General features: G+C 43.5%; 2 protein-coding genes across 6 annotated transcripts in view; both read right to left on the reverse strand.

Moving 5' to 3' along the window:
- The window catches only part of LOC139568709 (testis-expressed protein 2-like), a 69,339-nt gene extending 64,611 nt beyond the window's left edge, over nt 1-4,728 (reverse strand). For 2 of the 5 annotated variants that reach the window (XM_071390735.1, XM_071390734.1), the window contains exon 1: nt 632-815. The gene's annotated coding sequence lies outside the window, so the exon portion shown is untranslated. Of the gene's footprint in view, nt 1-39; nt 468-631; nt 817-1,779 lie in introns of those variants that run through there. The other 3 variants (XM_071390737.1, XM_071390738.1, XM_071390736.1) reach the window with 3 other exon arrangements.
- On the reverse strand, nt 4,729-5,652 carry LOC139542497 (myeloid-associated differentiation marker homolog). The gene has a single exon (XM_071347977.1). It carries the CDS (start codon nt 5,650-5,652, stop codon nt 4,729-4,731), a length of 924 nt encoding a protein of 307 aa, XP_071204078.1.
- Nucleotides 5,653-23,299: the final 17,647 nt, after the last annotated feature.

Raw genomic sequence — 23,299 nt, forward strand, 5'->3', positions numbered from 1 at the left:
TCAGGTGAGAAATGTTTCTAAAGATGTATTCCAACTTACCCACAGTCTGCATTTGAGATAAATGTTGTCCAGAACAGTATAACTAGCTACTGTACGTATACAATGACTAACGTTGCCCATCTGGCTTTTTAGTTGCTTCAAAGAACAGTTTAAAACATATGAAAGCAACTTCCTGCTTATGTTATGAACTATAAGGAAACACGGGCAATGTTGTATCGATCAGTAAGTTTATGTTGCATAATAAACTATGCATACACTGCTAGCTAACAGTAACTTTGCCAGCTAACAGTAACTCGCTAGCGTTTAGCTATGGGTGAACCAAAGCCCTAGCAAACTCCCTAGTTTAGTTTGGGATGCATCTAAACCTAATGACTAGCTAATTTACCTAGTTGCTAGCTAGCTAACGTTAATTGTCTCAAAACAACTCTCGCTTTTACATTTCAACATTCACTCTTGTGAAACCCCTGCTCGAAATGGTTTGTTTTACAAAATAACGAAGTCGTTTGTAAAAAAAAAACAACAATCTTTGTAAACCGCTGGCTACGTGACATTTCTCGACAATAAAGCCAAAGGTGTCAAAACTGAAACTCCGATAAAGAGGTGTGTTTTGCCTAAACAAGCGCGAGCTTACCGTGTCCCGAGTTCATAACCTCTCGAGCGAGCAAGATTACAAAATCCACTGAATGAATATGAACAGTTTACCGGACAGTAACAAAACGTTGTATTGTTATCACTTCCAAGTACTGCGTCGTTGTCTGAGCCTCATTTCATGCCCAGCCTGTTGACAGCTGACTGCTGGAAGCACAGAGTTCCTGAGTGAAAAAACCCCATTAACGTCTTCCAAGACTAAAGTAATCAAAGTCGATAAGTAGGATCGTCAACCCGAACCCGTTCGGGGATTGATTATATAGAAGTTTTTCGGATTGTTTTAATTATTATTTTAGGACTATAAAATGGACTTGAAATAAATGTCACAGATAAAAAGGTTACGAAAAATGTGCAATGAAAATGACATAGGCCTTTATAGGTTAGAACTGGAGCACAGTTGGAGCACACAGATACACTTTGTAACTTTTGTCTCTGGGTCTTTCCACTGTGGATTGTCTCATAATACTACAAAAAATAAGCAATAATTGTTCTTGACTATCTAGCCATCAAATACACTAACACGCACACGAAATGCTTGAAATGATGCATCATTGAGTTTCTTGATTTCAAAGAGTAGATTATTATTTGTGTCATTGAATCGATTGGATTCATCAGAAAAATATACATAACTTTTGTGGGAATTGCTTGTTCTTATATAATATAATGGGATTTTATCTTTTTTTTTTTTGTTAAACCTGCTGCTGGTCCTGACGTTGATGCGGTATTGAATATTATCAAGATCATGATGTAATTTAATCACAGTTGGATTTTTTTCACCTCCCCATTTTATGACTTTCACACAGCTTCAGATCGTCCTTGGTTGAGAAAAGTGCAATTAGTTTGAAGTTGAATTATTTGAATTAAAGGCTTGTATGGTAATGAAAGCATCGCCATCTAGTGTTAATGACTTATAACTGTTGCTACTCCCCCAATACATTTGGGACATGTTTGTATCCACTACAGAAAATCATCTCCGGAATCTAGCTACATTACATTTAATGCACATGTTTACTTTATACAAATTACATTTAGACTATGTTTAGATTCGTCACAGACTCTATTCAAACTCTTATAGAATACTAAGCAATACCAAAAATAAACAAAGAGTGTTCAGAAAACTCTGCACCATACCTTGCTTGTTCAAGATGTCTAATCAATTCAATCACTTCCTTCCTAACTCTGTGTCTTTCATCTCTCAAAGACAGAACCACAAACAAGACAAGTTACAAACTCAAAGTATTCTAAATTAAATCACTAAGCCCCTTGCATGCAGACAAGATGAAAGAGAATTCTGCCTAGATAGAAACATGGTAGTTGGCACACTATCTGAAATCTGCAGTGTGATGACGTTTGTCTGCTTACCAACTCCCCAGTGGGGTTATGGTAATGAGTTGTGACACAGAATAAATGTAATGTTAGTCTTTTGTTTTCATTTATTCCCTTAATAAGTCCTCACTGCTTCTCAAGTCTGTCAAGCCCCACTCACTGTTATTGAAATATTACTTTACTCTTCAACTGTAGTCTTCTTATGTATATGTGTATGTCTCAGGATCAGTTCAATCTTTTTGTATTATGTCAGTTTCAATAGATTAAAATGATTGATTATTTCAAATTCATTTTACAAATCTAAGAATATAATAGTTTACCAAGTTACCAATTACTTCACACTGGAAGAAGTTGAGCTAGAGTAAAGCTACACCGAGTATACAAATATACACTGAGTATACAAATATACAAATATACACTGAGTATACAAATATACAAATATACACTGAGTATACAAATATACAAAATACACTGAGTATGCAAAACATTAGGAACACCGTCCTAATATTGAGTTATTCTTTTTCTTTTTTAGCTATATATTTTTTTAAATGTAGGAAATGTAGTGGGCAGTTGGCTTGTTCCACGAAATGAGTACCTTTTGATATTTTAAGAAGAAATTGTGCTCCAATATTACATTTTAAAACCCCCTTATTTTCAATGAAGTGCCCTTTAATATAGACCACATGGAGAATTCAATCAATCAGAATTTTTTATTTCAATAAAGATTTGCTCAAGTGCCAAAATCCAGCATTTTCAAATATCCCTCCATGCATCCTCTGTGACTTCCAGGAAGTTTGTAACCCACTTAACCCCAAAATATATCCAAGTATTCACCATCATTGTAACGCCTTAGTCATTTTGTTGCTTTGACAGTCATTTCTGAAGATTGTTATTTATTTCATGTGATTAGTGATTCGTTTTAAGGAATCTGTGCCTCATTTTAAGGTCAACCTTGTTACATGAACTGAACTCTTGTTTTAATATGGTAAAACTATTCAATTTAAATATTTTTTGAGTAAAAGAAACATTGAACATCTAATAGTGTTAAAGCAGGGTTGTAGCATGTAATCTGAATACAAAAAAAATTACTGTAATCGGTTAGCTGCCAGCAAAAAGATTGTAATCAGATAACAGATACTTTTGAAAGACTAGATGATCATTTTTTTGATTACTTTTAAATTCAGAAAGGGTGTTTTCAGGAAAAAAACCTTATGACACCTTTCTGTTTTCTCAATGACATTCATTTCAGCATTGAAAAAAGGTGCAAGTTAATTGCTGCTTTGTGAGGTAGGAATCTACCAGTTGTGAAGTTGTAAATACCAGTTGGATGCATTCATGTACTTAAAACACTGATTGGCTAATGGCCAACAAGCTGTGTAAACTAATACACTAAAAGTACAGCTATCATGCTTGTAAACATATTATAGTGTTCAAAACCATATGAATAGATTGCTTTTTTATAAATATTGTTTTGTTAATTAACTGCAGAAAATGCTGATATCAAGTTAATTTCTTTAGTCGGTGACGTCAGAAGTCAGCATGTGAAAGAAGTGGCAGCTCAGGATGATAGACGAGTTTCCCACTAGTAATGACCAGTTGGAGGGTCGTTAAAGTGGGGTTTTCCCAGTCGTATGTGGTAAATTCGCACTTCCCACTTGGTTACAAACGCAGCATAACTTCGTTCCACCTGAGTCTGACCACAAGTCTGAGACCACTATGATGACACACAAAATACATTTGATGGATCCATTTTGTCTTCTTCTAATGCCTCTTAAGAGGAAAGTAATCCAAAAGTAACTGAAAGTAATCAAATTATGTTACTGAGGGAAGGTAATCCATAAATTACTTTACTGATTAGAATTATGGACAGGTAACTAGTAACTGACGGATTACATTTAGAATGTGACCTATTCAATCCTCTGGAAAAGCAGGTGGGCTGGTTCCACTCTTTTTGGCTATTTTCTGGTGTTTTGTGATGGATAATTGAGTGGGTCGAGCATAACACGTCAACCCTGTAACTCATAGATAGGCTAGAAATGTTTTAACACTTACATTTTTGGGGTGACGCTTGCGTTCAATTGCACTACTTGTTGTACACAACAAGCTTCCATTCCACTTGTCACAGGGGGATTCATGGCTGATTTAAGATGAAATCGTTAACCCTGTTACAGTCAAGCCTGTTACAGTCAACCCTGTTACTTTATTTGGCACTTAATAGGCACTTACTATAATCATTTTTATTTATTTAACCTTTTGAGATAGGAAAACTTGCTTTTTATTAAGTTGAACATGTGCTTTTTCTGATAGAATGTTAAAATTAGTTGAAATCAAACAGGTTTTTTTCACCAAGTTAAACAATCTCAAAAGGCACCAAATTGGTGGAACTACCCAGTTGCAGAAAAAGCTACACCACTACATGGCAAACAAGTAATTGACCACTGAAAACACTACAAATATTTGAATTTAGTTAAACTACCACCAAGCTACTGCAAAATGTAGTTAAATTACTAGTTGAATTACATGTACTGGAACTAATCCCCAAAACTGTGCACATGATATCGTACATGAAAATATCTATGACATTTGTTTTTCATTTTCAAGGCTCCAATCAATATAAAATTGACATCAACAGAACTTAATATTTCATGGACTTTGGCAATGTGTCCCCTTCTCCTATAATACACGATGACTTTGTTCATATCCATAATGTACATGTTATATGTTCTGAAGGTCAACTATCCAGGCTTGTCTTTTTCAGGCATGACTCCTATCCCGCAGCAGTTTGATAGAGAAGGCCAGGTCCACTGTGTAAGCTAGCAGAGTAATGCTGGTCATCACCGCTTCCATGACAACAAGGGTGGGCCCAGTTTTCCTGTCTGTGAAGTCTTGGCCAGAGTTTTGTAGCTCCAGGACTCTGGTAAAACACAGTACGGTGGCGACCACATAGAGAAGCACCCCTGTCAGACTGAAGCTTGCCAGCAGGCGGTCAAAGGGCAGAGGACATCGCCCAGCACAGTCCCCTAGAACCACCATCACTGTACCCATGGACATTAGGAGACAGAGGGCATACACCACCCCAGACACCCATAGCTGCCAACACACAGCTGCCAACCCTACCCCAGCTCCTTTTACCAAAGCTCCACAGACCTGCTCCACCACCAGGACGATCATCTCACATCCTCCCCAGAGCTGGAGCACCTTGAGCAGGCCGGGTACGCTGGCCATGTAGCCCTTCTGGTTCTGGGTCTGGGTGCGGATGAGGTAGGCCTCGGTTGCATAGGCCAGGAAGGTGAGACACGATGCCAAGACGGCGGCGATAGGACGGGGCCAGACACCTTCATGACCCATGACCGCCCAAGGAAAGGTGACCGTGGCGCTGAAGGTCATGAGGGTGGCGAGAGCCGCCACGGTCACGGTCAGATTCTTCCAGGAGATGGGGACCAGGCTGTGGAACTGGATGATGTTGACCACGTGTATTAGGAAGGTGAGGATGAAGAAGAGGCACCAGGTGAACATGCAGAGGATCCTGAAGGAGGGCTGGTGGGTGTCAGAGGTCAGCTCCGAGGGAACCAGGGAGGCTACCAGGCTGAAGGTGAGGCAACCGGACAGGAGAGCCAACATACGCACCAGCGACAGAGGGCTGGTCAGATCACTGGCCTCCAGTACAATTACAGGCATGGTGTTGGTTCCCAAACAAAGTCCAAAACGGGAAAGTCCAAAAGGCTGTAGACAGAGATTTATATTGTTGTAACAGGCTTTGCTGTAGAGCAGCAGTTTGGACAAGATCAATTTCAAGTTGTAACGTCTATTTCGGTTAAAACAAAAATTCCGAAAGGATGTCAACAACCTTAACCAGGAGAATGTACTGCACCCGGATAGAGTCAACTCACAAAAACATTTCCCACCAACCGAGAAAAAGAATGCCGTCTTGTTGAGCTCTTTCAGTCAGATGACAAAGCCCCTTGTACATTTCTCATTTCTGCTAACTCCAAATCCAGGAAAGAACCCTCCGGAACTAGAATATGGTAGGCCCAAAATGAAAGGCCCCAAAAATCACTTAAACCGACAGTTCAGCGCATGAGCTAACGGTCATCTCCACTCTGTCCTGTACCACTATTACCATTCACAATGCAAACACAATTAAAACCACCACTCTTCTATCTCGTGCTTCCTATACACCAGCCTGGTCTCATAGACTAGACGTATCATAGTAAACATAAAGCCGGGACACTCAAATGAGTATGATATATTATGTTTAGTATGGTTACATGAGGCAAAAAACTAAAGTAGGGTGGTTGGTCGAGGAGGATGGGTGGGCATATAACACGAATGTATAGCAACCCAAAGGTTGCGAGTTCAAATCTCATCATGGACAATTTTTGCATTTTAGCTAATTAGCAAACTTTCAACTACTTATTACTTTTGAGCTACTTTGCAACTACTTATCGTGTTAGCTAACCCTTCCCCTAAGCCTAACCCTAAATTTAACTCATTTAGCTAACCCTTTCCCTAACCCTAACCCTTTAACCTAACTCCTATACTTAACCCTAATCCCTAACCCTAACCACTAGCCAAGCAACTAGCCACATAGCTAGAATTCGTAACATATACATAATACATTTTGCAAATTTGTAACATATTGTACGTTTGCAAATGTGTAACTTATAATACGAATTGTAATTCGTAACATATCATACGAAATGGGTGAAGGACACCCACAAATTAATACATGCCATTCGAAATGTAACATATCATACAAAATCCTGGACTTCCTGACGGCCACCCCCAGGTGGTAAGGGTAGGTAACAACACATCCTCCGCGCTGATCCTCAACACGGGGGCTCCTCAAGGGTGCGTGCTCAGTCCCCTCCTGTACTCCCTGTTCACTCATGACTGCATGGCCAGGCACGACTCCAACACCATCATTAAGTTTGCCAATGACACAACAGTGGTAGGCCTGATCACCAACAACGATGAGACAGCCTATATGGAGGAGGTCAGAGACCTGGCCGTGTGGTGCCAGGACAACAAACTCTCCCTCAACATGATCAAGACAAAGGAGATGATTCTGGACTACAGGAAAAAGAGGACCGAGCACGCCCCCATTCTCATCGACGGGGCTGTAGGGGAGCAGGTTGAGAGCTTCAGGTTCCTTGGTGTCCACATCACCAACAAACTAACATGGTCCAAGCACACCAAGACAGTCGTGAAGAGGGCACGACAAAGCCTATTCACCCTCAGGACACTGGCCTCAGATCCTCAAAAGGTTCTACAGCTGCACCATCGAGAGCATCCCGACTGGTTGCATCACAGTATGGCAACTGCTCGGCCTCCGACCGCAAGGCACTACAGAGGGTAGTGCGTACAACCCCTTACATCGCTGGAGCCAAGCTTCCACCCTAGTCATGGACTGTTCTGTCTGCTACCACACGTCAAGCAGTACCGGAGCGCCAAGTCTAGTTCCAAAAGGCTTCTTAACAGCTTCTACAGCATAAGACTCCTGAACAGCTAATCAAATGGCTACCCAGACTATTTGCATTACCCCCTCCCCTTTTACACTGCTGCTACTCTCTGTTTATTTTCTTTGCATATTCACTTTAACTCTATCTACATGTACATATTACCTCAATTACCCCGACTAACAGTTGCCTTGCACATTGACTTTCCGGTACCCCCTGTATATAGCCTCGCTATTGTTATTTTACTGCTGCTCTTTAATTAATTATTTGCTACTTTTATTTTTTACTTAACACTTATTTTTCTTAAAACTGCATTGTTGGTTAGGCTTGTATTTCACTGTAAGGGCTACACCTGTTGATTCTGGCGCATGTGACAAATACAATTACATTTTAAATGGAGGTTCTTGGATTCACATAGAGAATATTACGAAATACTCTGAGACCAGGTTGTATACCCCCACCGCTCTCCGCCACCCTACCCCGCTATCTCCGCCCACCTCTTCACTTCACTGGCTCCACTTCCTGTTATGGTTGCAGCACTCTCAGTTTCATAGTGTAGGTAGCTGCAGGTGACCTCAATAACGCTGTCGCAAAACATCACTATCTTTCTCCCTGACACAGTTCGCATGACATGTTGTTCCCTTTTCTAGAATTATGGCGAGCTTCGTTTCTGGTTAGTGTAAATAATGTGGTACACACACACACACACACACACACACACACACACACACACACACACACACACACACACACACACACACACACACACACACACACACACACACACACACACACACACACACACACACACACACACACACACACACACACACACACACACACACACACACACACACACACACACACACACACACAATCCCTTTGTCCCCGTTTATGGATGCATAAATATGGTCAGTGTGAACTGAATGTTGTTTACATGGTGTTTGATTCTATGTATTATATATCAGGTCTGCATTTACAGCTGCGTACTCCTAATGCAAGCCAAGGCCCATTGACAATTGGAGGGTGTCGTAGATCATTTGACTGAAGTGCTTTTCAGAGGAGCTATATGTGGAACATTTGATTCTACACAGTCCTCGGGGGAGTGGTACCGGAGGTGGAGAAGAATATCTCAGTTGCTCTTTCATTTGACAACACTCGTATGTGTGCTTGAGGTGTGCAGATACATGAGTGTCTCTGTGTGTGTGTGTGTGTGTGTGTGTGTGTGTGTGTGTGTGTGTGTGTGTGTGTGTGTGTGTGTGTGTGTGTGTGTGTGTGTGTGTGTGTGTGTGTGTGTGTGTGTGTGTGTGTGTGTGTGTGTGTGTGTGTGCGTGTGTCTGTGTGTGTGTGTGTGTGTGTGTGTGTGTGTGTACGAACAGTATATCATCTGTTTTTCTGCATATGCATGTGTTTATTTGGGTGTTTGTGAGTAAGTGGGTCTGAGTGTGTTTGTAAGTTTATGTGTTTATGTGTTTGTTAGTGTGTGTGTACATTTTTTTACTTGACTTGAGACTTGACTTGGAGAAATGTGTGACTGGACTCGACTTGACTTGCTCTTAGAATGCACGACTTGGACTTAACTCGAGTCTCGCCCCGTTCTACTTGGGATTCGACTCGAGACTCGAACCTTTGTGACTTGAGACTTGCTTGTGACTGGAATAATAGTGAATTGGTCCCACCTTTGGTGTACTCTGTGTATGATGTGTGTGTGTGTGTGCGCGTGTGCGTGCGCGTGTGCGTCCGTTTGTTTATGCGTGTGTGTGTGTGTCTTTGTACACAAACACAAAGAGTCTTGTCACGATCCGACACAGTCACTTCCGTTGTTGAACCTGCTTTCTGTGTTATATATAGACACGGGATACATCAATTCCCATGTGTTCACACTGCTCAAGTTCAAAAACGGCCTTCTGACAAGAGAAGACACACGCCACAAAGACACACAATAGCAGATAAACAACAGAAACACCTACCAATGCCAATGCGAGGTAGCGCGCTGTGTGGAAGTAATGTATGAGGCTTTAGCACTTCAAGGTTGGGGATGAATTAAAACAATTATAATTAGTTCAATTGGAATTTAATTTCAAAGTGGAAATTGTCCATTGATTTCAATGAGTTTGATTTCGAATTGACATGTTCATTCATTTCTTGAACTGACTGTGTGGTGATGGAGCTTCCCTCGTTCTATGTAGGATGGAGTCGAATATCTCAGGATGAATCGGTATCAGTTTTGGTTTGAAGAAACTTTGTCGAGAAAGGTGCATCTGTTGTATGACTGATCTTCAATATCTACAATGCTAAAAGTGGTCCATCTTACCTGTGTATAAGGAGGTCATTTGGGTAACAGTGCCACAATGTGGTAGATATATGAATTACACGGGCTCTCATAAAACAGCCAGACCTCGTACTAATGCAGGCTTGGAGGGGACCCCCAATGTATCACTATGAGGTGAACTCTCATACTGCTTATACAAATGTACTCATTATAGACAACCATAGTTTCTGTGTACAACTTGATATTGACATGCAGTCTATTTGAATCAATATTTCATACACATTACAATAACATCACGTAAATGTTTTAAAATTCAGATAGAAATACTGATTGGAATAGGTAACCAATGAATACAGACAATGACTATAGGCATTAGACAACAGTGAATAAACTGGGTTTACCAAGTGTAAAGATGAACTGTGTCTTTCTGAAACCGAATGTAAGACACAACCAGAGAACTGAGAGTAGATTGTATCCTTTATGTGGCTTTCACATGAGTCGTGTAGAATTGTTTCTCATGCTGTGCAAGTTTCTGCACTGCAGTTGTCAGTGCTATGTATCCTTTACCGCTATGCATTATAAGGAGTCATAGACACTGACTGATCTATATCATTAACTATCTACTATTGCCAGGACCATGTGATCTGACCAGGAAAGAAAATCAGGGCCCTAATTATTGAGTATGTCTATCGACGGCCGTAGATGGTATAACACAGCAACGAACAAGGGCACCACCGACTACCCACAAGGACACAGCCACCTCACAGAAAGAGGAGGAATTGTCCCCCACTAGCCTAACTAACACACAAAAAGAGATGAGCAACTCTTTCATTTTGGAGAGAGAGGGGGAAAGAGAGAAGAAGGGAGGAAAGAAGGGAGGGTGAGGGAAAGAAAGGGAAGGAAAAGCAGAGGAGAGTGAATAATTGATGTGGCCCCGGTCCCGGTGCTGGTTCCAGCGGCTCCCTCTATCGCACAAAGACATTTAGCAATGATTCAGATCAAAGAGCCACAGACTCCCGCTGCTAAGCTGAAAGGCGAAGCCCGCCGATTGCCTTCTCCCCAGCACTAATAACATCGTCTTTATGCAGTTAATAAACTGCACACTTCAGTCAAACTATATCATTACGGCCGACTTAGGAACTAATCATTTAAAAGCAGAGAATCGCCTCTGTTCTCCGCTTTAAACCAAACAACATTGTATTGCATGCTGGGGCTGGGAGCAGGCATGTGTGTGTGTGTGTGCTTTTGGAAGGGGACATCAAAGCTTTGTCACAGTGTATAGTGAACGCGTGAGGCGGGCTTGTAAACACACTGTCTACTTCGGTCGATACGGACATGAAGAGCACTATTGAAGTTGCCGGGCCTTATAAGGCCACAGGGCAGCATCAGGTTTGGTCAGAACCTCCCACACACACACACACACACTCGCACGCAAGCACACACGACATGCACACACACGTAAACGCACACACACACACAAACGCGTACACACACAGGTGCGCACGTACACACACACACATGCACATACGACACACACGCATTACACACACACGTGAACCCAAAACACGTGTGCACATGCACACACACGAATGCAGGCACGCACACATACACACACACACACACACACACACACACACACACACACACACACACACACACACACACACACACACACACACACCATAGGAGGTTGGTGGCACCTTAATTGGGGAGGACAGGCTCGTGGCAATAGCTGGAGTGGAGTAGGTGGAATGGTATCAAATACATCAAACACATGGTTTGATGCTATTCCATATACTCTGTTCTGGCAATTATCATGAGCAAGTCCTCCCCTCAGCAGCCTCCTGTGACACACACACAAACACGCCGCCCCCTTTAGTTTTGTTAGGAACCTTTCATTTCATCAAATCAAAGGCTTCAGGAGGTGTGTGTTTGTTGTGTGTGAATGTATGTGTGTGTTCGCATGTGTTCACGGTAGGGTAAGCAGTAAAGTCCTCGTTCTGTCTGATGTCACCTTGCTTCCAGTAGCGTATCATAGTGTAAAGCTCCACTGTTTTTCCTTTGCATTTCATAATCTTTCTCACTGAAAAGACTGGAACACAAACAGGGCTTTAGACAAAAGGGATGACTGGGAGAACAATAGAATAGGGGATGTCATTGTAACTGAACATTCATGTGGTGCTCATCCCAAAACAGCCACTAGCTTCTATCCCTTACCCCGACTCTCATGCACTTGTGGAGACCTGAGAGGATTGGATAAGGAATATGGTAAATGCTTCATCATGACCTACAAATGCTGAGGGGTAGGGGAGGGGTTGATATGGGATTGGGCATTCTTCCGCATACAGTCCTCCAGTCTATAGAGGGCGCCCTCTAACTGAAGAGAGCAACTAACGTTGTCTTTTTAATCAGAAAATGATTAATTGAATAAAGCAATTCAGCTCTTATCTGCTGGTACTTTGTAATGATTCCAATGATACATACAACAATTTTTCTCTCTCATTAGATATAATATGTTTCGCCAGTTGGAATACGAAAATAGTTATATTCACACAATAGCACAATGAAACACAATAACCACAAACAATACTAGGTGTGCTTCATGTAACCACCTCAGTGTGATATAATGACAGTTGATCTGCTTGAGACGTTACATAAATGTTCTTAAAATAACCCTTTATGACTTTAAAGGTGATATCCCCTTTTTCGCTTTAGATCGAAAAGGGGATATTTGAGCAATCGTCAGTTAGGCCGCAGGCTCCTATAGCCGTGTTGCGGGAATACTGTTTCTATGTAAAGGTGAAGTCTCTGGTTCCGTATCAGTGATGTGGCGTCATGTTGTGGTTACGGAATGGTTGAATGTTCTCAGGGTAGCCCAAGTTGAAAAACAGGTAGGGCCAAAAAAGTATGTTTACAGGATTGACTGACACCAGAACAGATCTTTGTCTCCCCTGCACTGGAAAACAGGATGGATCAACTCTACAGAACAACTGGACTCGGATCAGTATAAAACAAATACAGGTTAGTGAAGGTGGATGGTGAAGTTCCGCAGCAGAGTTCTGTTACAGTGATCAGATGACACACCAGATCAGCACCTTCCTCTGGGATGGGGCAAGTGTACACGCACGCACGCACGCACGCACGCACGCACACACACACACACACACACACACACACACACACACACACACACACACACACACACACACACACACACACACACACACACACACACACACACACACACACACACACACACACACACACACACACACACACACAGCTAGGGGTCAGCAGCTGTTAGGTTGTCTGACACTGCAGCTGTATCAGACGGCCCAAACATCACTAGACTTACCCACTCAATCCTGGGTTATGACATCACTAGACTTACCCACTCAATCCTGGGTTATGACATCACTAGAGTTACACACTCATCCTGGGTTATGACATCACTAGAGTTACCCACTCAATCCTGGGTTATGACATCACTAGAGTTACCCACTCAACCCTGGGTTATGACATCACTAGAGTTACCCACTCAATCCTGGGTTATGACATCACTAGAGTTACCCACTCAATTCTGGGTTATGACATCACTAGAGTTACCCACTCAACCCTGGGTTATGACATCACTAGAGGTACCCACTCAACCCTGGGTTATGACATCACTAGAGTTACCCACTCAACCCTGGGTTATGACATCACTAGAGTTACCCACTCGATCCTGGGTTATGACATCACTAGAGTTACACACTCAATCCTGGGTTATGACATCACTAGAGTTACTCACTCAACCCTGGGTTATGACATCACTAGAGTTACCCACTCAATCCTGGGTTATGACATCACTAGAGTTACCCTCTCAAACCTGGTTATGTGGCTTCGCTCACCTCCCTTCTGGTCAGTGCCTTATAAGAGACCAGACTACCTGGGTTGAGATATTCAATTCATTTTACATGGTATTGGTAATCCCTGTACATAGCTTAATTCTTGTGTGTTTTATTTGTCTTGTATTTTATCTTCTTGTTTAACTCTGCATCATTGGGAAAGAGCTTGTACGTTTCGCTCTAAGGTCTACACCTGTTGCATTCGGCGCATGTGACAAGTACAATTTGATTTGATTTTCATTCAATTCGGCACCACAAAGTATCAAAGCTTCTAAAGTAATGGTTCTTGCACAAGCTGACGCCGTTGATTATTCAGCCATAGCTGACATTGACTGCATCGATGTCAGAGGAGTAATAGACAGACAAACATCATTTGAGAACATCAAAAATATAGTCCAGGAGAAGATAGGAAGCCGTGGATCAGTCGAGAAAGTTCGTCAACCATGACTATGAAGAAGGTTGTCATCGATACCCTGATTTCTCATGACGATACCTAGACGATAATGATCAAATGCCGCCTACACTGGGTGAAATGTGACAAGACTAAAATGAGAGAAAGGTGACGATAACCTATTTTAAAAACCCACAAACTGTCCTGTCCATTGCAACAGGCCTGGTGCTGCTATCCAATGGGGTTTAAGCTCGTCGGTTATGTCACCACTAAGAAAGAAAAACATGCTTTATCGTGTAAGACCCTCAAAAAGAAAGGTCCAAATAATGTTCTGCTTTATTTATTTCACTTTTAACAACAAAAAAAAATCTTCATTGTGCCAGAGATTTGTCTAAATTTTTCTGCCTAGCTATACGGTATTTAAAGTTCAAAAACCACACGACACATAGAAATCCTTGCAGGGAGGTGTCGAGAGGGACTGGTAGAACACACAGCTGTCCAAAGCTGAGAGCCACACGTCTGAAGAGCCTTCTACCTTTAGGACCTGAGGAACAACACACACATTACTCTTCTGTGCCCCAAATGGCACCCTATTCCCTAGGGCTCTGGTCAAAAGTAGTGCACTACATAGGGAATAGTGTGCCATTTTGAGGCACAGCCCCTGCACCACTGAACATGGTTGGACTGCAGTTACTGACTTCAAAAACGGTCTGCTTCCCCGGATTAAGCTGAGCCCTTCACCAAAAACGACACCAGTGTATTGGATATTTCAACTTAACATACAGAAATGTTTATAGTACAATCTTCTCTCTTACCAGATTTCTGGACCACGTGTAGGTTTTTTGTCATGTTGGACATCGTATTGACATACGTTGCCGAATCCTCAGAAAGGTGTGTTTCAATCTCATGGATTTCAGAATGGACTTAAGCACTGACAAACACTGCCATCTCTGTTATCTTGGTTGTGTGAATGTGTCACAGTGTTTCTCTACACTGATGTACAGCTCTGTGTGTGCTTTTGAACCCATCTAAAGACAGGAAACTGTCAAATCAGACAGGAGGAGAAGTAAGGGGACGTGAGTGACTGTCGTGCCAACTAGGTATTTAATCACTATGGGCAAACTAGGACCCACAGGGCACTGGTCAAAACTATGTAAGGATTAGGATGCCATTTGGGACGGACACATTGACTGGTGAAGTCAACACCAGTGATGTATCGAGCACCACGTGGACGAGGAGATGGAGGACGTGTGCTTCATTCTATAGCTAGAGGACTCCTGGTATCACCAGGAGTGATAAGTATCATTTTTGTCTTTATCTGTTGTCTAGTACTGTCTTTTTGCTCGCTAGGACCATCTACTTTCAGTATTGCCCGTCTTCCCATTAGCCTACTTGGTGTGTGAACTGTTGACTGCTCATCATTTGCAGATGATTGTTGACATATCAACTAGGGTTAAGGGTCAGGGCAATTTGTAACTTGTTTTGGTAATCAGTGGCTGTATTGGAGGGGGAGTGGTTTCTCCTCTCCTAGGCAATCAGCAATTAGTAGAATGTGGTGTGCTCTTCACCTCTGCTAGGCAATTAGTGTTAGTACCTCAGTCTCCCCTGGTTTCTCAGCAGCAGCTGTAAGCGGAGGTCGTGTCAGTCTCATCGGCAAAACGAATGCAAGACCGTCGCCAAAACAAAGCTCCAAACCACTCTTTCACGGGAGTATCTTACTTAGTTATTTTCTGATGATATCATTTACTCTTTTGTAGCTTTGGCAACTCTGTGTTGATTCTCCAGTAGGCTTTAAAGACGCTCCCCACCCCTTGGCTGCAACCCTTCTAATTTAGTGTACCCTGCACACACAACCCATGTGGAATTCCGGGTCTCTGGCAGCGTTTAGAACTGGCGATCTGCGATCAGCCTATGCTGCCATTCAGTCCCTGGACTTTTTGGCCCTGAAGAGAACATGGATCACTACAGAGAACACTGATATTCCAGCTGCTCTCTTCGTCGGATTACGTTTTCTCTCATAGTCCAAGAGCATCTGGTCATTGGGGTGGTGGCACAGGGCTACTCATTTCTCCTAACTGGAGATTTCTTCTTCTCTTTTCTCCCTCTCTCACCTGTCCATCTCCTCATTTGAATTCCATGCTGTCACTGTCACATGTCCACTCAAGCTTAACATTGTTGTCATCTATCACCCACCAGGTGCCCTTGGAGAGCTTTTTTCCTGATGGCTCTTCGTACTTGGCGACTTCCTGACGTCTGCCTTTGATTAATTAATTTCCAACTCTCCTTGCCTCTTTTGACCTCACACTTTCCCAATCCCCTACAACTCACAAGGCAGGCAATACGCTTGACCTCATCTTTACTAGAGGCTGCTCGCCTACTAATCTCACTGCAACCCCCCCTCCAGGTCTCTGATCATTACTTTGTTTCCTTTTCTCTCCCTTTCCTCCAACCCTAGCCACAGCCCCTACCCAGATGGTAATTGGCCATCGCAAGCTTTGTTCTCTCTCCCACTACTTTCTCCTCTTCTATCCTATCATCTCTCCTTTCTGCTAAATCCATCTTCCTTCCTGATTCTTCCTCCCTGGTTCCACTCACACAGAACTACCCTACGCCTTCTCCCCTCTCTCCAGGTGAAATCCTATGACTAGTGAGGTCTGGCCACCCGACAACCTGCGCCTCGACCCGGTCCCCTTCTCCAGACCATCTCTGGAGAACTTCTCCCAATTCCTCACTTGCCTTATCAACTCATTCCTGACCACTGGCTGCGTCCCCTCTGACTTCAAAATGGTCTGAGAAGTTCCCATCCTTAAGAAACCAACATTCGACTCATCTGACGTCAAACTATAGACCTGTATCCCTTTCTTTTCTTTCCAAAACACTTGAGCTTGCTGTCTCTGATCAACTCCCTCGTTATCTCACTGACGATCATCGTGACCAGTCAGGCTTCAAGACGGGTCACTCAACCGAGACTGCTCTTCTCTGTGTCACGGAGGCTCTCCGCACTGCCAAAGCTGACTCTCTCACCACTGTTTTCATCCTCCTAGATCTATCCGCTGTCTTCGACACCGTGAACCATCAGATCCTCCTCCCCAGCCTTTCAGGGCGGTGCGTCTCAGGCTCTGCACACTCTTGGATTGCAAACTGCACACTTCGCTTCTACCAGGTGACGTGGAGAGGCTCTGTCTACACCACATACTCTCACTACTGGTGTCCCCCAGGGCTCGGTTCTTGGCCCTCTCCTCTTCTCTCTATACACCAAGTCACTCAGCTCTGTCGTATCCTCACATCATCTCCTATCATTGCTGTCTGGAAGACGCTCCACTACTTTTCTCCTTCCACCCACCCTTCTGACACCCAGGTGGCAACATGCATCATTGCGTTCCAGGCAGTTATCTCAGCTTGGATGTCGGCCCACCATCTCAAGCTCAACCTCGACAAGACAGCACTGCTTCTCCTACCAGGGAAGGCCTGCCCGCTCAAATACTTCTCCATCACGGTTGACAACTCCGGTGTCGTCCTACCAGAGTGCAAAGTACATTGATGTGACCCTGGACAACACCCTGTCATTCTCTGCAAACATCAAAGCAGTGACTCGCTCCTGCAGGTTCATGCTCTACAACATCCGTAGTGTACAACCCTACCTCACAAAGGAAGCAGCGCAGGTCCTAATCCAGACACTTGTCATTTCCCGTCTGGACTACAGCAACTCGCTGTTGGCTGGGCTCCCTCTTTGTGCAATCAAACCCCAGCAATGTATGCAGAACGCTGCAGCCCACCTGGTTTTAAACCTTCCCAAGTTTACCCATGGCACCCTGCTTCTCTGCACACTCCACTGGCTTCCAGTTGAAGCTCACATCCACTACAAGACCGTGGTGCTTGCCTACGGAGCAGCAAGAGGAACCATCCCCTCCCTACCTTCAAGCTATGCTCAAACCCTACACCCCAACCCAAGCACTCTGTTCTGCCCCCCTGTGATATGCAGTTGTCCCACCTACCTATCATAAGAGGAATGCACTGTAAGTTGCTCTGGATAAGAGTGTCTGCTAAATGACTAAAATGAGAACAAGAGGATAAGACGCAATGGCTCTTTAGTTTATGGAGAGTGTTACATGGTCGGAGAGGGAGGAACACAGTAGTGCGCAGTCTCCGCACAGACTACTAGTGTACAGTGATGCGCTCATCTCAGTCATAGCCACATTATGGTAGGGACATATAGTACATTTCTAGCCTGGGTACCAGCCTGCTTGTGCTAACATTCCACTCATTGTAATGCCAAACTTAGCATACATGTTTGGCATATGACACAGAGTAGGACTGAAATGTTAGCACATAACAGGTCTGGATTTCAGGCAAGTTAGCTACAGGATCTTAATTTGACCAGTATTGTCCCAGCAAAATAATCCTGCAGAAACAGGCTTTGTACTTTGAGTCCATAATGATGGTTTGGCTATTAACTGGAAAATCCTCAGCAACAAAAGAGTGATCAAATGAAGCTCCTACACATGTACACTTCTGTCTTCTCTGAATTGTGATAGACGTTATTCAAATTCTGAGTTGCGTCTAGCTACACATAATGTCAAGAATCTATTGAATTCTACTGTGGCTACAGCACAGTAATAACGACAATATAGCCTGTTGTAGCTTGCCGAGACTGTCATATTTCTGTGGCCATAGAATGTACTGGTCGACTGTAACAAGACAAACAGCACAGTTACAGAGCTGACCCAAGATCTGTTTCTAAGGTAAACATCACCCTTAAGCATTACCACCAAGCCAGGGTAGGTCCCATGGAATTCATATCCACATTGGCAGCACTATAAAGTCCAATAGGATCTCTCTCCAACACCCGCTCTCTTGTTTGACCAGCAGCCAGACCGCTCTGCCAGCCAGCCTCTATTATTCAGGGGCCCACAGAAATGGCAAGCTAGTTTTTCAGTTTGACAATCCCACGCTGCCTCGGCTTCTCCGCACCCCATTCCTTTCTCGTTCCCCCTCTTCTCCTGAAAGAAAGAGAGAGATTGGGGGGGGGGGGGTTGCCTCATGGTAGGTTGCTGTTTTATATTGAAACGTATGAGGGAAGAAAGGAGAGAAGGGGGAGAGAATGAAAGAAAGGGAGACTTGGGTCTTGGTGAGGGTTGGCGTGTAGAGCCAGGAGCCACTTGAGAAGCAGTGGGTCTTAGATTGGACGGGTTTGTTTGGAGAAGCCCTCTCCAGCCAAATGCGGGATTACCCAAACGCAGGTTCCCATGAAACAACACCACATCAATCATAAAGGGGTTACACACATGGATGCACAGACACGCAAATGTGCAAGCAAACACGCATGAACACACACATGCATGCACACATGCACATACAGTGCCTTTTGGAAAGTATTTAGATCGTTTACTTTTTCCATATTTTGTTAGGTTAAAGACTTATTCTAAAATTAATTAAATGCTTTTTTCCCCTCATCAATCTACACACAATACCCCATAATGACAAAGCAAAAACATGTTTGATAATTTATTAAAGATGAACTGAAATCACATTTACATAAGTATTCTGACCCTTTACTAAGTGCTTGGTTGAAGGACCTTTGGCCACAAGCTTGGCACACCTGTATTTGGGGAGTTTCTCCCATTCTTCTCTGCAGATCCTCTCAAGCTCTGTCAGGTTGGATGGGGAGCATTGCTGCACAGCTATTTTCGGGTCTCTCCAAAGATGTTCGATCGGGTTCAAGTCCAGGCTCTGGCTGGGCCACTCAAGGACATTAAGAGACTTGTCCCGAAGCCATTCCTGCGTTGTCTTGGCTGTGTGCTTAGGGTCGTTGTCCTGTTGGAAGGTGAACCTTAATTAAGGATCTCTCTGTACTTTGCTCCGTTCATCTTTGCCTCGATCCTAACTAGTCTCCTAGGCCCTGCCACTGAAAAGCATCCCCACAGCATGATGCTGCCACCACCATGCTTCACCTTAGGGATGGTGCCAGGTTTCCTCCAGTTGTGACGCTTAGCATTCAGGCCAAAGAGCTCAATCTTGGTTTCATCAGACCAGAGAATCTTGTTTCTCATGGTCTGAGAGTCTTTGCCTTTTGGCAAACTCCAAGCAGGCTGTCGTGCCTTTTATTGAGGAGTGGCTTATGTCTGGCCACTCTACCATAAAGGTCTGATTGGTGGAGTGCTGCAGAGATGGTTGTCCTTCTGGAAGGTTCTCCCATCTCCACAGATGAACTCTAGAGGTCTGTCAGAGTGACAATCGGGTTCTTGGTCACCGGACGGCCAGGTCTTGGAAGAGTCTTGGTGGTTCCTAACTTCTTCCATTTAAGACTGTTTTTGGGGACCTTTAATGCTGCAGAATTTGCTTAGTACCCTCCCCCAGATCTGTGCCTCGACATAATCCTGTCTCGGAGCTCTAACGACAATTCCTTCGACCTCATGGCTTGGTTTTTGCTCTGACATGGACTGTCAACTGTAGGACCTTATATAGACAGGTGTGTGCCTTTCCAAATCATGACCAATCAATTGAATTGAGCACAGGTGGACTCCAATGAAGTTGTAGAAACATCTCAAGGATGATCAATGGAAGCAGGATGCACCTGAGCTCAATTTCAAGTCTCATAGCAAGGGGTCTGAATACTTATGTAAATGTTTTTTTTTCTTCTAAAAACCTGTTTTCACTTTGTCAGTATGGGGTATTGTGGTTATATTGCTGAGTATTTTTTTATTTATTTAATCAATTTTAGAATAAGGCTGTTAAGTAACAAAATGTGGAAAAAGTCAAGGGGTCTGAATACTTTCCGAAGGCACTGTATCCACGTACACACACGCACATGCACGTACATGTACGTACAAACACATGTACCCATGTACACACAAACCTCAACACTCTCTGACGACTTGTAATGAAGAAAGGAGAACTCCTTCGCGGACCCCGTTCTCTCACCACGTTCACTCTGAGGAGAAAGCGTTTCCCAGAATGGTAGGAAGGAGGGACATAATGTACTGTAGAAGCCTGGTGCTGGTGTAAAGGGAGGAAGGCACGTAGACACCTCAAATATTTAACAGGCCCAATATATTGCACGAGTGAGGGAAGTTGCTTGGACGTGTGGATAGGCTGTTCAGTGCACAGACCTGGCCCCTTTCTGCTTGCGTGCCGTCTTGGTGATGGTAGTCCCCCCTGGTGAAATCGCTGTGGGACTAGCTGCCGTGACGATCCCCCCCATTTGCCATGCCGATCCGGCCCATCCTCGTTTCCCTTTGATCTCCCTATGCCACCCTAGTGGCAGATTGGACAACTAGAACAACTGTTAGCCCCTTGTCCTCACCTCACTGTCCACTCAACAGACAGCAGAGCTAGCCTAGCCTACATAGCATACGCATCCATCCTCAACATCTCTGTTAGCATCAGCACTGCTAAAGTCAGGAGGCCTCAGAGGCAGCTGTCAAATGAACTAGATTCCAATGCTAGGTCCAAGGTCGCTCCCACGCTAGGCGCTAACTCTGTCGAGCTCACTTGTTAAGCTTGGTTTGTCTCTTTGAATTTGAAGACCACGTAAAGGGATCGTTTGTGAGAGGCCCAGTTGAGCTTGCCTCAGCATGGGGTGTAGCCTGCCGTTGTCACCTGTCATGAGACAACTCACCAAGAGAAGACAAGGGGACTGATGGACTAGGGTATCCTCAAAGTTCCTCATTTTACTTTTACATTTCAATAATTTAGCAGACTTACAGAAGCAATTAAGGTTAAGTTGCTCAAGGGCACATCGACATATTTTCACCTAATCGGCTCGGGGCTTGGAACCAGCAACCTCTCGGAGCAGATTGTCTCCCCCGCCTGTTTGGGCGGTGCTCGGCGGTCGTCGTCACCGGCCTACTAGCCGCCACCGATCCCTTTTCCCTTTTCTGTTAGTTTTGTCTTATTAGTTGCACCTGTTCCGATTTGTGTTTTCTTGATTTGCTTCCCTATGTAAGCGTGTTGTACCCGCCCTTTGTTGTGCGGGATTATTTTTGTGTTCACGTTTGTGTCGTAAGGTGTTGTTGTGCTCAGGACCGTGTTTACCCTGTGTTTGGGTTGGTCTGTGTTTTGCGCCCTGTGTTTGGGCATTTACTATTTTCGGTGATGGAATTAAAGTGCATTTCTTCCCTGGAACTCTCTGCACCTGATTCCTACCAACACACCTAGTCAGCCGTGACACTGATGAACATGCACTCAGGCACATACACACATGTGACACACACGCACACAGTCTGGAGCAGACTAACACACTCACTGACACCTGGAGAAGATTGGATTGTTTCAGTACAGGGCATCAACCTCCATATCTCCCGTTAATAGCAGTGGTGTAAAGTACTTAAGTAAAAATACATTAAAGTACTACTTAAGTCGTTTTTTTTGGTAGATGTACTTTACTATTCATATTTTTGACAACTTTTACTTCCCTACATTCCTAAAGAAAATAAAGTACTTTTTACGCCATACATTTTCCCTGACACCCAAAAGTACTACAAAAAAAGTACGACAAAAGTACTACATTTTGACAATATTTTAGCAATTCGGTTTACTTTTGATACTTAACTAAATGTAAAACCAAATACTTATAGACTTTCACTCAAGTAATATTTTACTGGGTGACTTTCACTTTTACTTGAGTCATTTTCTATTAAGGCATCTTTACTTTTACTCAATTATGACAATTGGGTACTTTTTCTACCACTGAACAGGGCCCTGACCTCTGCCTTTCTACCTCTCTCTCTTTCATTCTCTCCTTCAAACTCACCCTTTACAGCTGGTCCTCTCACTTCTTACACTTCTTAATTACAAAATGAGCTAGTGACACTTTCTCAAATTTGGACATCAAGGTCAGAAATACAGCTGATTTTCATTCTTATCCTCCAATCAGGGACTGATTCAGACCTAGGAGTCCAATCATTAATTGGTCAATTACCTACCAAGGAATAAATAAAACCGGCAGTACTCTGGACCTCCAGGCTCAAATTTAAATTGCCCCTGAACTAGTGTATCAAGAAAACTAGTCAACAGTACAATTCATACCATTTCTTTTATATGAATTGCATATTCATGGTGTAATATAATGTATTAGTGTACAGGCCTACTGAACTGCCAGATTTGAAGGCCTATACACTATTTGTGTGTATGGGTGTACATATATCTGTAGGCAAGTGCATAGCCTAAGTGTGAGTTCGAGACAAAGCAAGTCAGAGATAGACAGAGAGACGGCCCCACACACAACTATGCCTTGTGGTTTGCAACAGTCAACTTCACCGCAAGACAGATGTTTGTGTGGCATGTGTGAAAGGTAACATTCATTAGCTCTCAAGAC

This window comes from Salvelinus alpinus, chromosome 2 (assembly GCF_045679555.1).
Source record: "Salvelinus alpinus chromosome 2, SLU_Salpinus.1, whole genome shotgun sequence".
NCBI classification, from domain to species: Eukaryota; Metazoa; Chordata; class Actinopteri; order Salmoniformes; family Salmonidae; genus Salvelinus; species Salvelinus alpinus.

What these genes read in the sequence shown, in the direction of transcription:
- LOC139542497 (XM_071347977.1), bottom strand. Translation starts at nt 5,652, where the DNA reads ATGCCTGTAATTGTACTGGAGGCCAGTGATCTGACCAGCCCTCTGTCG.